General features: G+C 46.3%; 1 protein-coding gene across 3 annotated transcripts in view; it reads left to right on the forward strand.

Annotated features, from left to right (window-relative positions):
* Nucleotides 1-13,605, forward strand: part of LOC119965055 (transcription factor SOX-30-like) — a 175,428-nt gene extending 161,823 nt beyond the window's left edge. For all 3 annotated transcript variants that reach the window (XM_038795293.1, XM_038795295.1, XM_038795294.1), the window contains exon 6: nucleotides 13,129-13,605. In XM_038795293.1, the coding sequence (XP_038651221.1) occupies nucleotides 13,129-13,504 (376 nt within the window). In that variant the 3' untranslated portion in view covers nucleotides 13,505-13,605. The remainder of the gene's footprint in view (nucleotides 1-13,128) is intronic.
* Nucleotides 13,606-18,196: the final 4,591 nt, after the last annotated feature.

Here is an 18,196-nt window from a genome sequence, read left to right on the forward strand (position 1 = left end):
GATTACATTCAAGAGCCTTCTAACATTGGCCGTTAACTGCCTGTCTTTAACAAACACCGTCTGGTCCTCCCCTATCACCCCACAGTGGCCCAAGCCGGAATCGAACCTGGGATCCTGGAGCTGTGAAGCAATTATGCTAACACTATGCTACCGTACTGCCCTGTTCTGGGTCCTTCACCCGCTTCAGGATCAATGAGATTGAAGCCTGTGACAATGTTGGGGGAACAACACCCCGCTTCGTTGCCTCATTAAATGCCCTCACCAGCAGTGGACCCAGCACCCCAGAAAACTTCTTATAAAATTGCACTGGGTAACCTTCCGGTCCTGGGGCTTTGCCTGAATGCATGGCCTCCAATTCCTCTACTATTTCTACAATCCCAAATGGGAGTCCCAGCCCCTCCACTAACCCTTCCTCCACCTTCGGAAACTTCAACTCCTCCAAGAACTGCCTCATCCCCTCCACCCCAGCTGGGGGCTCCGACTCATACAACCGCCTGTAAAATTCCTTGAACACCCCATTCACCCCCGCTGGGTCCAAGACAGTGTTCCCCCTCTGTTCTTCACTCTTCCTATCTCCTTGGCCTCCCCCCTTTTCCTGAGCTGGTGTGCTACCATTCTACTGACCTTCTCCCCATACTCATATATTAATCACCTCTCTTGCTTTCCTCAACTGCCCCACCGCCTTCCCTGTGGATATTAGACCAAGCTCCATCTACAGCTTCTGCCGCTCATTCAACAGTCATGCCTCCGGGGCTTCCAAATATCTTCTTTCCACCTGGAGTATCACCCTCACCAGCCTATCCATCTCTGCCCGCTCCACCTTCTCCCTATGAGCCCATACCAAAATCAGTTCCCCCCTAACTACTGCCTTCAATGCCTCCCATACCGTTGTCACCAAAACCTCCCCAATGTCATTTATCTCCAAATAATTCTGGATGGCCTCCCACACCTGCCCACACACTTCCTCATCCGCTAACAATCCTACATCCAATCTCCATTGTGGGCGCTGACCCTCCCTCCTTGCTCACCCGTAAATCCACCCAGTGTGGGGCACAATCCAACACATCAATCGCCAAATACCCGGCACCCCCACCCCCGCCAGCAAAGCCTTGTTCAAAACGAAAAAATCAATCCGGGAATACACTTTGTGTACATGGGAGAAAAAATAAATTCCATCAGTCATGTTCGTCCGAACCTTCATGGATCTACCACCCACATCTGTTCCATAAACCCTTTAGTTCCTTCGCAGCCACTGGCAGCCTCCCTGTCCTTGAACTCGACCGATCCAACCTCGGCTCCATAACCGTGTTAAAGTCTCCCCCCCATGATCAGTCTATGTGAGTCTAGGTCCGGAATCTTCCTCAGCATCCACATCATAAACTCCACGTCGTCCCAGTTTGGCGCATAGATATTCACTAATGCCACCGGGATCCCTTCCAGCTTCCCACTCACCATAACATACCTACCCCCCGAGTCCACCACTATGCTCCCTACTTCAAATGGCACTGGCTTATTGATCAAGTTCGCAACCCCCCTAGTTTTAGAGTCCAGCCCCGAGTGAAATACCTGCCCAACCCACCCCCTCCTCAGCCTAGTCTGATACACTATCCTCAGGTTCTTCTCCTGTAACATTGCCACATCTACCTTCAAACTTTTCAAATGCGCAAGCCCTCTTGACCGGCCCATTCAGCCCTCTCAAATTCCATGTGATCCACCTGATCGGGGGGAGGGGGGGGTCACCCTTCTTAGGCCAGCCTCCAGCCCACGTCCTGTGCCTCCTCAGGCCCGCCGTCATCAACCTCCAATTTTTGTCCAAGCGCCAGTCCCTCCCCTGTCAGCAGAACAATTCACCCCATCCTTCCCCCTCCCTCATAACAAAATAGCAATCCCAAAACCCCTCAACAAACTGATCACCTGCTCACCCCCCACTGCACTTCCATGAGCTAGCCCGCCCAGCTAGCCTAGTAGCCCCACCCATGGCGCCAAGCACCCTACCCCCCACTGATCTCCCTCCCTCCCCCCGCTCGAACATACATATGCAAACATTACAATTCCCAACAAACACAAAGAAGAAAATTCCACCCACCATCCCCCATTAAGAACAAAGTTGACCCATTAACAAAATGGAGCAACAGCCCCCAACTTAGTACAAAACAATACATACAAAACCAGAAGAAAAAAAGAAATTTAGCAGTAAGTCAAATACATAGTAACTCTCTCCCAAGTTCGATGTCCTCCATCACCTGCCAGTCCCCTGTCTTTAACAAAGTTCATCGCCTCATCTGGCGTCCGAAATAAAGTTCCTGGCCCTCAAAAAAGTGACCCAATGACATGCTGGGTACAGCATGCCAAACGTCACCTCTTTTTCTAAAGAGGGCCAATTTCACCTTGTTAAAGCTCCTCTTCTTTTGGCCAGTTCCGCATCCAAGCCCTGGTAGATACGCAGCTCGTTGCCTTCCCACAAACAGCTCCTCGTCTGCCTGGCCCACCTCAAGATCTGTTCCTTTTCCAGGAAACGTTGCATTCATACCACCATCACCCTCGGTGGCTCATTCCTCAGCGGTTTCTTCATCAGCGCCCTGTGCGCCCTGTTCACCTCCAAGGGTTGAGCAAATGCACGTCTCCCCAGCAGCTTCTCGAACATACGCGCCACATATGCACCTGTCTCCGATCCCTCGCTGTCCTCCGGCAGGCCAACAATCCTCAGGTTCTACCTGCGCGATCTATTCTCCAGGTCCTCCACTTTCTCTTGCAGTCTCTTCTGGTGGTCCTTCATCAGCCCTATCTCCACCGCCATCATGGCTAGCTGTTCCTCGTGCTCAGCCCACCGGCTCTTCCACCTTCTGGATTGCCTGGTCCTCGGTTTCCAGTCTCTGCTCCACACGATCAATCCGCATCTTAATTGGAACCAGGTATTCCATTCTTTGCTGAGCAAATTTCTCCTGAAGAAAGACCACCAGCTGCCCCATTGACCACTGGGCCGGCAGTTTCGGTCCCTGACCCTCCGCCATATTCTCCTGTATTGCAGACTCCACTCCCATCTTCGACCAACGTTCCTTCCTTTTCAGACCACTTCTGGTCCACAAATCCATACACTGGTGGGGAATCCTTCTCCTCCACTTCACCAGTCTCCTGTTTTGACAATCAAATCCACCGTAAATTGGGGGAAAATGTCCAAAAGATCCACCACGAGTGGAAGCTACCAAATATGCGACCACTCACTCCATGGCCGCCGCCTGAAGCCTTCAGCTCCACCTACTAAGCGCTCTCCATATCCCTTGGACAATGACATCTTGCTTATTTGATGTAATCTTGGCTGCTGATTAAAAATGTTGAGGTCCACCATAGATGTAGGAGCCAATCACAACAAGTGATCCTGTGTCCTGTCATCAGTGGAGACTCACTGTTATATATTCTGAATGATCTTCTCATTAGCCAACCAAATTCTGTCATCCTGTATTAGAGCATAACCAGACACCCGGCCACAGACCATCTACCTGAAAATAACCCTAAAGTATACCAGACGTATTGTAACTTTTTAAAAAGGATTTCTATTCAAATTTTCAACATTTTTACGACAAATAAGGCCAACATTCCCCTCCCCGATCCCCCAAAATGCTCCCCCCACCCCTTGATGGCAGCCAGATCCCCAAAATGTAAGACAAACCCCATCTCTGGTGGAACCCCTCATTTCCTCTCTCAGAGCAAATTTCACCTTCTCCAAGCACAGGAACTTAATTAGATTCCCCAGCCATGCTAAGGGATGGGCGGGGGGGGGGGGGGGGGGGGGGGGGGGTGCAGGATCCACCTGCCAGTGATCAATGAAGTGGCAGCTAAAGTCCCCGCACCTATCTTCAGCTCTGACAGGTCTGACACCCCGAATATGGCCTCCAGGGGACCGGGCTCCAAATCCATGTGTAGAACCTCAGAGATTGTGCTGAAAAATTACTCATAGAACATAGAACAGTACAGCACAGTACCTTCAGCCCACGATGTTGGGCCGACCATTTATCCTAATCTAAGATCAACCTAACCTACACCCCTTCAATTTACTGCTGTCCATGTGCTTGTCTAAGAGTCGCTTAAATATCCCTAATGACTCTGACTCCACCACCTCTGCTGGCAGTGCATTCCACACGCCCACCACCCTCTGTGTAAAGAACCTACCTCTAACATCTCCCCTATACCTTCCTCCAATCACCTTGAAATTATGTCCCCTCGTGTCAGCCATTTCCACCCTGGGGAAAAGTCTCTGGCAACCCACCCTATCCATGCCTCTCATCTCCTTATACACCTCTGTCAAGTCACCACTCTGCCTTATTCGCTCTAGTGAGAAAAGCCCTAACTCCGTCAACCTTTCTTCATAAGACATGCCCTCTAGACCAGGCAGCATCCTGGTAAATCTCCTCTATACCCTCTCCAAAGCATCCACATACTTCCTATAATGAGGCGACCAGAACTGGACACAATATTCCAAGTGTGGTCTAACTAGAGTTTTATAAAGCTGCAGCGAAACCTTGTGGCTCTTAAATTCAATCCCCCTGTTAATGAAAGCCAACATACCATATGCCTTCTTAACAACCCTATCAACCTGGGTGGCAACTTTGAGGGATCTATGTATGTGGACTCCAAGATCCCTCTGTTCCTCCATACTTCCAAGAATCCTGCCTTTAACCCTGTATTCAGCGTTCAAATTCGACCTTCCAAAATGAATCACTTCACATTTATCAATGTTGAACTCCATCTGCCACTTCTCAGCCCAGCTCTGCATCCTGTCAATGTCCTGCTGTACCCTTCAAAAACCCTCAACACTATCTACAACTCCCCCAACCTTCGTGTCACGGCAAACTTACTAATCCACCCTTCCACTTCCTCATTCAAGTCATTTATAAAAACCACAAAGAGCAGAGGTCCCAGAATAGATCCTTGCAGGACACCACTGATTACTGACCTCCAGGCGGAATACTTTCCATCCACCACCACTCGCTGTCTTCTTTCGGCCAGCCAATTCTGTATCCAGACAGCCAAATTTCCCTGTATCCCATGCCCCCTAACTTTCTGAATGAGCCTACCATGAGGAACCTTGTCAAATGCCTTACTGAAATTCATATACACCACATCCACTGCCCGACCTTCATCAATGTGGTTACGTCCTCAAAGAATTCAATGAGGCTTGTGAGACATGACCTGCCCCTCACAAAGCCATGCTGACTATCTTTAATCAAACTATGTTTTTCTAAATAATCATAAATCCTATCTCTCAGAATCCTTTCCAATACTTTACTCACCACAAACCACAAGACTGATAAGTCTGTAATTCCCAGGGATTTCCCTATTTCCTTTCTTGAACAGGGGAACAACATTTGCTTCCCTCCAATCATCCGGTACTACACCAGTGGAGAGTGAGGACACAAAGATCATTACCATCCTCCTTCTTAATATCAACCTGTTCGAGTTTGTTAACCTGGTTCACACTGTTCTCATGACCAATAGGGTCCCTCTCTCTAGTGAATACTGAAGCAAAATATTCATTTAGGGGGCCTCCCCTACTTCCTCAGACTCTAGGCACAAATTCCCTCCACTATCCCTGATCGGCCCTACTCTCACTCTGATCATCCTCTTATTTCTCACATAAGTGTAGAACGCCTTGGGGTTTTCCCTAATCCTTCCCGCCAGGGCTTTTCATGCCCTCTTCTAGCTCTCCTCGGTCCAATTTTGAGTTCCTTCCTGGCTACCTTGTAACCCTCTAGAGCCGTGCCAGATCCTTGCTTCCTGAACCTTACGTAAGCTTCCTTCTTCCTCTTGACTAGAAACTCCAATTCTCTTGTCATCCAAGGCTCCTTCACCTTACCATTCCTTCCTCGTCTCAGTGGGACGAAACTATCCAGCACTCACAGTAAGTGCTCCTTTAACAACCCTCACATTACTGTTATGCATTTCACCAAGAACAATTGTTCCCATTTTATGCACCTCAGCTGCTGTCTAATGGCAGTATAATTTCCCCTCCCCCAATTAAATCCCTTCTCATACTGTCTGTTCCTATCCCTCTCCATAACTATGGTAAAGGTCAAGGTGTTGTGGTTACTGTCACCGAATTGCTCTCCCACCGAGACATCTGACACCTGGCCTGGTTCGTTGCCGAGCACCAAGTCCAATATGGCCTCCCCCAAGTCGACCTATCTACATATTGAGTCAGGAATCCTTCCTGTACACACCTGACAAAATCTGCTCCATCCAAACCATTTGCACTAAGGAGGTTCCAGTCAATATTAGGGAAGTTGAAGTCACCCATGACAACAACTCTGTTACTTCTGAACTTTTCCAAGATCTGCCGCCCAATCTGTTCTATCTCTCTGCTGCTATTGGGGGGTCTACAGATAACTCCCAATAAAGTGACTGCTCCTTTCTTGTTTCTGACTGCTAGCCATACTGACTCAGTAGACAAACCCTCATCAATTACCTCCTTTTCTGTAGCTGTGGTGCACTCCCTAATTAACAGTGCCACTCCCCCCATCTCTTTTATTTCCCTCCCTATTCTTCTGAAAACATCTAAACCCCGGAACATCTAACAGCTATTCCTGCCCCTGTGAAATCTATGTCTCCGTAATGGCCACAACATTGTAGTTCCATGCTCTAAGTTCATCTCCCTTATTCCTGACACTCCTTGCATTGAACCAGACGCACTTTAACCCATTCTACTAAGTGCAACTTTGCCCTATCAACTGTCTATCCTTCCTCACAGACTTGCTGCATACTATTTCTGCCTGTTCAACAGCTACCCTATCCTCTGATCCATAGCTCTGGTTCCCATCCTATGACTCCAAAAATTTCTCCACCTTCAGCCCTTTGAGCCTGCTCCGCCATTAAATCAGGTCATTGGCTGATCTCTTCCTGGTATCAAATCCACCTCCCCACCTGTTGCACATATCCCATTAACCCGTTTTTTTGTCACAAATATATCTATCTCTTTCTTGAAAACATCTAATGACTCAGATTCCACTGCAGTATGGGGCAAAGAGTTCCCCAAATTCACCACTCTCTGCGAGAAGTAGTTCCTCCTCATCTCTGTTCTAAATCTACCGCCTCAACGTATATCCGTGACCTCACGTTCTAAATTTCCCCACAAGGGGGAGCATTTGGTCTACATTTACTTTATCAATCCCATTCAGATCCCCTCTTATCCTTCTAAAAACCAGCAGGTATAAGCCCAAACTGTTTAATTTCTCCTCATACGTCAACTCCTTCCTCCTCTGAACTGCCTCCAATGCCGCCACATCCTTCCTCAAATAACGAGACCAAAGCTGATCGCAATACTCCAGATGTGGTCTCACCAATGCCCTATACAATTGCAACAACACTTCTCCACTTTATACTCCAGTTTTTTTGCAATAAACGCTAACATTCCATTTGCCTTTTTAATTACATGCTGTACCTGTATACTGACCTTCTGCGATTCATGAACAAAGACACCCAGGTCCTTCTTCTCAGGCGCATCTTGAATCTGCTTTCCATTTAGATAATAATTTGCCTCTCTATTTTTTTGGCCAAAATGGATGACCTCACACTTATCCACATTAAACCTCATTTGCCAAATTTTGGCCTATCTATTTCCATCTGCAAAACCTTTATCTCCTCCTCATTGCCTGCTTTCCCACCTATTTTAGTATTATCCACAAATTTTGCTGTATTACAATCTGTCCCTGCTTGCAGATCATTTATATAAATTGTAAACAGTCGAGATTTGAGGACTGAACTGACTGTACCCTCTAGTTACAGTTCATCAGCCAGTGGATGACCCATTTATCCCGACCCTCTGCTTTCTGTCAGTCAGCCAATCCTCAATTCAATGTAGTACTCTACCCCATCCCCTGTGATCTCACCTTCTGGATCAGTCTTTTATGTGGCACCTTATCAAACACCTTCTGGACGTCTAGATATGTTACATCCACAGATTCTCCATTATCCCCCTTGCTGGTTGCGCCCTCAAAGAACTCAAGCAAGTTTGTCAAGCATGACTTACCCCTCATAAAACCATGCTGACAGTGGTGGATTGAGCTTTTTCTTTCCAAATGTTCAGTCATCTCCTCCTTAATGATTGATTCCAGCAACTTCCCCACTACAGAGGTCAAGCTAACCGGTCTATAGTTTCCTACGTTTTGCCTCTCATCCTTTTTGAATGGGGATGTCATATTAGCGTGTTTCCAATCCACTGGGACTCTTCCAGAATCCAGGGAATTCTGAAATATCATGAGCAATGCATCCACTATCTCCGCTGCCACATTCCTTAATATCCTCGAGTGCAGGCCATCAGGTCCCAGAGACTTATCTGCCCTTAATCCCACAAGTTTATCCAATACTGCCTCCCTAGTGATGGTTATTGCACCAAGTTCCTCTGCATTAACTGTAGTTTTCAGAAAAAAATTATCTCCTACTGTGAAGACAGTGGCAAAATATTGGTTCAGTGTCTCCATCATGTCTGTGTTCCCTATTATTACCTCGCCAGTATCATCCTCTAAAGGGCCAACACTTACTATAGCTATTCTCTTCCTTTTTACATACTTCTAGAAACTTTTGGTATCAGTGTTTATGTTTTTTGCTAGTTGCCTTTCATAGTTCATCTTGGCTCTTTTGATTTAATTTTAGTAGCCTATGTCCCAGAACATATGGAGTTGAGGGCAGCACAGTAGCACACGTAGCTAGCACTGTGTCTTCACAGCGCTGGGCTCCCAGGTTCAATTCCATGCACGTTCTCCCCGTGTCTGCGTGGGTTTCCTCCGGGTGCTCCAGTTTCCTCCCACAGTCCAAAGGTTAGGTGGATTGGACATGCTAAATTGCCCTTCATGTCCAAAAAAGGGTAGGAGGGGTTATTTGGTTTTGCGGATAGGGTGGGTGAGGCCTTAAATGGGTCGGTGCAGACTCGATGGGCTGACTGGTCACCTGCACTGTATGTTCTATGGTGATTGGCTGGGCCCCTCCCACACCGCTCTTAGCTATCCTCCGCCCCCTCAAACAGCCACCTCATGTTCGCCTTCATTAAATGCGCCTTGTACACCACCTTTAATTGAATCAATTCCAGTCTCAAGGCCGAGGCATTGACCTTTCGCAACACTTCGCACCATAATCATTACTCCAACACCAGCCCCAACTCTTCCTCACTCTTGGCCCTAATCCCTTCTGTAGACTCCTTGTCCTTCTCCATATTCCTACTGTAGCTCGCCGAAATGACCCCACTCTCCAGTCCCCCCACCGACAGCATCTCCTCCAACAATGAGGAGGACAGTGCCACCGGAAAGTTTGGGAACATCTTTCTTGTGAAATTCCGCACCACATATACCTGAAGCCCTCCTCACACTGGAGCCCATACTTCACCCCCAACTCCTCCAAGCTTGGAGAACTGCCCCTCCAAAAACAGATCCTTCATCTCTTTTACCCTTTTCTTCTCCCATCCCCAGAACCTCGCAACCATCCTCCCTGGCTCAAACCTATGATTCCGTCTTATCCCCCTTCTAGAGGTCCGAGCCCCCCGGTGAAATGGCCAAGGCTCAATCGCCAGCGCGAACAGAAGTGGGGACATGGGGCATCCCTGCCTCGTTACCCAAAATAGTGGAAAGTATCCCGAATTTGTATTGTTCATTTGCACATATACTGTCGAGTCCTTGTATAGCAATTTCATCCATGCCACAAACTTAGGTTCAATCCCAAACTTCTCAGCACCAACATTCTATCCAACTTAAATGCGTCCTCAAGGGGTGCCATATCCTGATAGTCAAAACCCCTGTATACTTCCCCAAGGCTAATGGCAACAGGGCTGTCACCAGGGCACTCAAACTAGAATCTCTGCAGGACTCATCCTCCAACCTAACCCACTCCGCCCCCTCCCTCCCCAACAACGCCTCACTTTCTCCATATTCGCAGCCCAATAATAGCACATCGGGTTCGGGATGTCCAATCCCCCTTTCTGTCTCCGTCTCTGTAGCAGAGCCGTCTTCATCCTCGGTACCTTCCCCACCCATATGAACTCCAAAAACAGTGCCTTCACCCTCCGGAAGAAGGCTTTAGGGAGAAAGATTGGGAGGGTCTGAAAGGCAAACAGGAACCTTGGCAGCACATTCATCTTTACCACCTGCACCTTCTCTGCCAATGACAGTGTGCAAAGCATCCCACCTCTTGAAATCCCCCTGAACCTCCTCCACTGACGCTGTCAAGTTCCACCTGTCATCATGGCCCACTCATGTGTCACCTGAATCCCCAAATACTTTAACCTCTCTCTTGCCACCTTAAACAATAGTACCGCCAAATTGGTCCACCGCCCCATTTACGGGAACATTTGGCTCTTCCCTACATTCACCCTGTACCCGGAGAAGGCCCCAAACCTCTCCAACTGGCCCATAATCTGCCCATACACTTCAGCGGGCCCGACACCAACAACAGCAGATTGTCTGCGTACACCAAAACCTGATGCACCCTTCCCCTCCTCACAATCCCTCACCACATGGCTGACCCCTGAAGGGCCATCGCCAAGGGCTCAATCGCCAGCGCAAATAACAACAGCCACAGGGGGCATTACTGCCCTATGCAGTCCAAAATACCCTGAACTCATCTTGCTCAGTGGCATGCTTCCACTGGGGATGCATACAAAAGATGCATCCATGCCACAAACTTCGGCCCAAACACAAACCTACCCAGAATTTCGAACAGGTACCTCCACTCTACCCGGTCAAAGGCCTTCTCCGCATCCATAGATACAATAACCTCCAGGGCCCGCTCCCCGGCGGAGTGATACAACATTCAACAGCCTCCTAATATTGCTGGAGAGCTGCCTACCCTTCACAAACCCTGTTTGGTCCTTGGAGACCACCTCTGATATATACCCCTCCGACCTACACGCTAAAACCTTCACCAGTACTTTCACATCAGTGTTCAACAAAGAAATGGCCTGTAGGACCCACACTCCAGTGGGTCCTTCCCCTTCTACAAAATCAGCAAAATTGACTCCTGAGACAACATTGCTGACAACTCATCCCTCTCCACCGCCTCACTAAACATCCCCACCAGTGAGGGGGCCAACTCTGTTGCAAACTGCTTATAAAACTCCACCCAAAATCCATCCAGCCCCAGGGCCTTCCCTGACAGCATTCTCCTGATACTATCCATCACCTCCCTCAGCCCCAACGATCCTCTAATGCCTGCCTCTTCCTCTCCTCCAGCTCTGGGAGCTCCAACCCATCCAGACACTGCCCCATATCTCCCACCTCTCCCCACAACTCGGCCTCACACAGCTTCTCGTAGTACCCCCTGAACACTTCATTTCTCCTTTCTGGCTCTGACACCATTTAATGCACACCTTACATGAAAAAATACCAGAATTCACAAATAACCTCCTCCCAACAAAACAAAAGATGGAAGGTTGGAGCGATGCCCCCCCCCCCTGGCTGTCATGAGTCACCTAGAGTTTGGTCTGGTACAGCACCCCAAACCGAATCTGTCGTCTGTACAACACCGCTTTGCCTCTTGAAGCCCGCCCGCCTCTTCAGCAGTTCCGTGCCAATGTCATAGTAAATCCGGACTCGATTCCCCTCCCATTCACAGATTTGCTTCACCTTGGCCCATCTCAGGTTCTCCTCGTCCAAAAACTTGTGCATCCGCACAATCACCGCCCGTGCTCTCGGCTTCTGCATCAAGGACCTATGGGCCTGGTCCACCTCTGGGGCTTTGCCCAATGCACCAACCTGGCCAACATCCTCGAAACATACTTTGTGGCGCTCGTTCCCTCCACACATTCCGGCAGCACCACACTCTGCACATTCTGTCACCTGGACCTGTTCTCTTGCTCCTCCACCTTCAACCGCAGCGACCCCAAGCTGGGAATCGAACCTGGGACCCTGGCGCTGTGAAACCACAGTGCTATCCACTTGTGCTCCCGTGCTGCCCATACAGTTGTCACACAGTTGTCATGACTATTATTTGCTTCCTAACAACTATTGAAACATGTGCGTTTTAAGATGAACAGGCTTATACCCAGCCAGATCTACTACAGTCAGCCTCCAACCCTCCTCTAGGAGGCTGGGGAATGCACCAACATGATTTAATAAGCCATGAGTCATAAAACTGGGCTGGGTCAGGAACACATTGTTACAATGTGCAAGTTCTATCTGCATTTTATCTAGCTTAACAGTCAAACAAGCAGAAGACCTAGGTAATGGGCCAAAACTTCTTGGTTCCCCAGTGGCACATTTCGGGGGTACCCCAATGAATCACTGGGAAATCCACCGAGGAACTTCCCATGTAAGGGTTTACACTGCAGTTGTACAGAAGTGCTAGAGTGCTAGCTTTTCCCCTGGACAATTGCACTGGGCTGGAATTTAAATCGCTAACTTTGGATGGCTCTGCCAGGTTTACCCTGATCGTTACTGAGTTAGGAGGAAACAAAATCACTTATAACTCCTGGGTAACTATCTACTTACCCAAACCGAGCCTTGCACGGGACACCCCCCAAATACCCAAACCCCAGCAAATTTGTCACACTACCCCCTCCCCCACCCCCAGTCCATCCCCTCTCCCCCCCATCCTCAGACTGGCTGAGTGGACCCCCCCCCCCCCCCCCCCCCCCCCAATTGTCTGAATCACTTTCCTTTGAAATTCACCTTCTCCCTTTAAATTGTCCCTTTAAATATCTCCTTTATGGTAGCTAGTGCCACAAAAAGAGTGTGTTTCTTTCTTCCCATTTACTCCTCGTCGATGCAGCCAGGGGCAAGCTTTGCTGTTTCTGTCTCACCCAGCCCGAGTGAGGAAAGTTGGGCGAGACTGGGGCTTTGGAATTTCAACGTGGATAAGTCCATCCAGAGTGGCAATCTGCCGGACATTACCACTCTTGAGGAAGTTACAGGCTTATGTCTTTGGAGGGGAGGTGAAAATTGAGACAGTGGGATGATTGAAGGACAGCAACCTTAGCAATATGTTAATGTAGTGATTATCTTGCTAAACCTTCGTTTTTTGGTTTATAATGTCCTCCAAACTGTTTGTTTAATTACTCCTTTGTTACGCGCTCTATACTATCTGTTGTCTAATAGTCAGTGGCGATAATTTATCAACAACATTTCTGTGATTCTATCTGTTTTCCCACTACAGTACTTGTCCTTACAGTAGACCACCCTATGGTTATGGCGATTTTGCAAACAGCATGTCTGAATGCCTGGGCTACTACGAGGACCGATACCAGAAGCATGAGGCTATGTTCTCTGCGCTGAATAGAGATTACCCTTTTAGGGAGTATCCGGATGACTGTCAACGCAACACGGACTCCAGGAGCAATAGCAGCATCGAGGAAGGACCCCACTCGAACAGCCTTGGAGGAGAAGAGTACCTGAATTCCGTGCCACAGTTAGATGTTGGAGCACTGGAAAATGTCTTCACAACCCCAATGTCTGCTCCAACACAGCCACAACGAGTGGAGATGGTCCACAGTGATGATGAACAAGAAGGCAAAGTATTAAAAAGCCTGTAGCTAAAAAGAAACTATTCAATTTTTTTTAAACGTACCATCATAAAAAGTATCTCTGTGGAATGATGATTCTTTTATTTATAATAAACCAAACTGAGAATTCACAGTTTTGTCTCCACATGGGAGCACTTGATGTTTATAACATCCATGCATGAAAATATCTAGCAGTAAAAATATAATTTTAACCTTTGCACACAAAAAATACAAAAAGAAAAATTTGTTGGTGTTACAGATTGTTATTGATACATTTTAAAATGCCTCAGTGATCTTTACTTTTGACTCAGTTTCAAAATTCAGTTGAAACACACCTAACTAATAGTTAGTGCTCATGATTCTAGTTATTGCTAGACATATGTGAGTGTTGTTCATGTTGTTATAGTTTCTTTTTAATAAACTAACATTAAATCTACATTTTTAAAAAATGATAGTTTTTTTTAAAAAATGCTCCCTTGTCACATATGATAAAAGTTGCAGTTCATTATGGCTTATTTTAAAAATCTAATAAAATGATTACACTCAGACCCAGAGATGTAAGGTGACCAAAATGCCAGGGCTGCTGTCCTAGTGAAGTGACTGTCTGTGGCTTGGTATTTACCATTCCCCAGCACAGTCATTCGCCAACAGCAGGCAACCCTGTCAGAAGTAGGTACTGAATGGAGCAAGGGGAGACTGATGCTGATCTCTGCTTGACCGCTCTTTCATACCTCCCAGCAACAGAGTAGAGAGCAGAACTGGCACCGATACCCAGCAGCGGGTTGCATGCCAACTTCCTTGGCCAGGGACTGGTAGGTGGTACAAGGGCCCAAAGTGAGAGAGCAAATCCCTTACCGATTTTTAGTTTATGAATTTATTTAATCCGAGCTGTTTTGACTTTTGGAAAATTATTTATTATAAGCCATCAAGGACTGTTCAGTGTTGAAATCGCCATATTTTTGATTACAGGGAGCTTTCATAATTCAGTATAATGCATGGAAGTTAACAGTAACATTAACTCTGTGGCATAGACCAATTAGTTTTTTTGAATCTTTTTAAAATAGTAGTAGCAGTTCAGAACATTCCAGTATTGATGGACGATGAAGGGATGGGAATCAATTTGCCATCCCTAACTTGTAACATTATCACAAATTCATATTTATTGTTATAATAAATATTTCTATTTATTGCAGTCCATCTCTGGCGTGTTTTTATTGCATGAATAAAGATGCTTTGGGAAGCAATGACCCAAAGTTCTGCTGTGGGTTTTCCCCACTGAAATATTGACCTGCAATTTCCTCTTCACAGGTGCTGACTGACCTGCTGGGAATTTCCAGTATTTGCTGGTTTTATTTCATACTTTAAAACTTTGTTCTCTTTCCAACCAGACTTTTAACCAGACCGCTTTTTGAAATTTTCTTAACGGACATTTTGGGCTTTTGCTAGTTCTTAAAGGGATATTTTCACCATGTTGGACAAATCCAGTTTGTAAACAGGCAGGTACACAGAAAGCTTGGTGACTTTATATCATTGGGGACCAGCACTCTGTGTCGGGCTCAGCACAGGCAGACACCACTACGTTTTGTACCGTGTCACTGTTTATTGTAGGGCAGCACCCTTCTTCAGTGAACCTTCATGAAACCAACATTAACAAAGCTCAACACTATTCCATGCTATACAATTAAAGTGTACTTCTGGGCCACAGTCAATAGTTTAGTTGTTAAAATACACAGCTCAGGGTAACACTAAGCCACCCAAGTCATTTGGAGCACCATTCTGGGGGCACTGCCATTGTCCTCAGTGCTCTGGCTAGTGGATAGAAAAAATGGTTAAGGCTCCTGCTCCTGATCTTTGTCCAGTAACTTCAAGATTGGAGAGGTTGGTACTGTTTTCCTTGGAAGAGAGAAGGTTGAGAAGAGATTTGATTGCGGAATTCAAAATCATGAGGTGTCTGGATAAAGGAAAACTGTTCCCACGGTGGAATGATCGAGAACAAGCGGGCACAGATTTAAAGGCATTGCAAAAGAAGCAATGGTAACATAATGAAAAACTTTTGCCCCACACAGCGAGTGGTTAGGACTCACAATCCATTGCCTGAGAGTATGGTGGAGAAAGTTGAACTGAGGCATTTAAGGGGAAGTTGGATTATTATTTGAAAATGAAGAATATGCAGGGCTATGGGGAGAAAGCAGGAGAGTGCCACCAGGTGAATTGCTCTTTTGGAGAGCCTGCTCAGACATGATGAGGCAAATGGCCACTTTCGGTACTATAACCGTTCTGTAATTCTGTAAAATTCTGCCGGAAAGTACAATCTGAAAGTTGAGTAAGGACAGGAGTTGGTACACTAGCGTGTCTTTTGTGGTTAAATAATTTGCCGCCAGTCACTTTAAGATTTTAAAAAGCTATTTGGTTAAGGTAATGGAGCGCCATAGAACTTTGTCTCGCCCGTATGGTGGCACAGTGGTTAGCACTGCTGCCTCACAGCGCCAGGGACCCGGACTCAATTTCGACATTGGGTGACTGTTTGTGTGGAGTTTGCACATTCTCCCCATGTGGGTTCCCTCCGGGTGCTCTGGTTTCCGTCTACAGTCCACAGATATGCAGGTTAGGTGGATTGGCCCTACTAAATTGCCCTTTAATGTCCAGTGATGTGCACGTTAGGTGGTGTTACTGAGATTGGGCAGGGGAGTGGGCCTAGGCAGGATGCTCTTTCAGAGGGTTGGTGACGGCTCTATGGGCTGAATGGTCTTTTTCTGCATTGTAGAAATTCTATGGATCCAATGAAAGGAAAAGAGAAATTATGGCTGGCTTTAACCTTTACCACCATCAATAGAAATACAAATAATAAAACACGGAACATAAGAATTAGATAAAAACTTTTGCAATACTTGAGACTCTTCATCTTAATGATTAATTTCATTGATGATAACATTCTAATGAAAATGACAGAGTATTGTGGGTGTTGTTGAAGGGCCTGACCATCTTTGAGGTAATGTGAATAAAGAGATTAATAAATAATCAGAGAATATCAACACATAGTAAATGTATGCAGTTTACCAGTGTGCACTGCCTTTGTGGACGCTGCTGATCAGGGATAGGCTGAAATGCACGTCTTCCATGGTTGAATAGCTTGCAGGCTCTTGTTGTCTGGACTCACAGTTGCAGAGTAGCCATTTGGGTGAGATACAGAAAGAGTTACTGTGAAAACCCCCTAGTTGCCACACTACAGTGCCTGTTCGAGGGAAAATTCAGAATGTCCAATTCACCTAACAAGTACGTCTTTCGGGGCTTGTGGCAAGGAACCAGCGCACCCAGAGGAAACCCACAAAGACACGGGGAGAACATGAAGACTCCACACAGACAGTAACTCAAGCCGGGAATTGAACCCAGATTCCTGGCACTGTGAAGCAACAGTGCGAACCACTGTGCCACTGTATCAATACTAATGTGTATTCAACATTAATTAATTTCTTCCTTTTTTAAATTTAGAGTACCCAATTCTTTTTTTTTCCAATTAAGGGTCAATTTAGCGTGGCCAATCCACCTACCCTGCACAACCTTTTGGGTTGTGGGAGTGAGACCCACGCAGACACAGGGAGAATGTGCAAACTCCACATGGACAGTGACCCGGGGCTGGGTGCCGTGTACATTAATTAATTTCAAGATTAGTCTTAAATGATAGCATTCACTGCACTTCATATATAATTTGTTTGATGTGAGGAGATTTAGCATAATCGGAAAATGTGTTAAGCTGCTAAGTAAATGCAATGAATGTTCTTTATCTCTTCCTTTACCTCTTTGACTTTCTCTTCTCTCTTATGGCTTTCTTTCTTCTCTCTTTTTTATAAATTTAGTGTACTCAATTCATTTTTTCCAATTAAGGGGCAATGTAGCGTGGCCAATCCACCTACCCTGCACATCTTCGGGTTGTGGGTGCGAAACCCACACAAACACGGGGAGAATGTGCAAACTCCACACGGACAGTGACCCAGAGCCGGGATCGATCCTGGGACCTCAGCATCGTGAGGCAGCAATGCTAACCACTATGCGCTCGCGCTGCCCCTCTTTATTTCTTACCTTTTTTTCTTCAACTTTTTTACTCTTTTGTTAGTAATTTTCTCTTTTCCTCCTCCCTCTTCCTTTTTTTCTTTTCTTTCAAATATTTTTTCTGCTATTCGAAGTCATAAAATCCTCTTTCTGTTGGTATAATTTGTCCTTTTCTTTCAACCACAGTTGAAAACATCTCCAGTGAACTGAGAAATTATTCACAAATAAGACATTATAGATTTCACAAATCCCAATTCTGATATGCAGTGAATTATGAAGCCATTATACCACAGGGATCACTTTAATACCAGTCAACCCTGTGTCAGAGTGCTTGAAGTAACAGCAAAAAATTGTATCAATATCAAACTTCTGGCAACAGATCTAAAAATAGAAAATGGGGAAAACGTACAACAGAAAATACACCTGAACTATCAACCCATACTTTCTCTTTATAGATATGTATTTACAACATATTCAATTTTTAAAAATTATGACAGCATTCTGTTCTTCCACTTTCCATCCAGGAGAAACACGATTGTTCTTTGGTCAGATACAAAACTTGGCCCACATTGGAATATAAAAATAAAATCATTCAAAGTGTAAACAGTGCATCACTGCATTTAAGGTGAACACTCACATAGAGGGCTTTGCCATGAAGGTAGTTGACATAGGGCT

Source organism: Scyliorhinus canicula, chromosome 4 (genome assembly GCF_902713615.1).
Source record: "Scyliorhinus canicula chromosome 4, sScyCan1.1, whole genome shotgun sequence".
Lineage (NCBI taxonomy): Eukaryota > Metazoa > Chordata > Chondrichthyes > Carcharhiniformes > Scyliorhinidae > Scyliorhinus > Scyliorhinus canicula.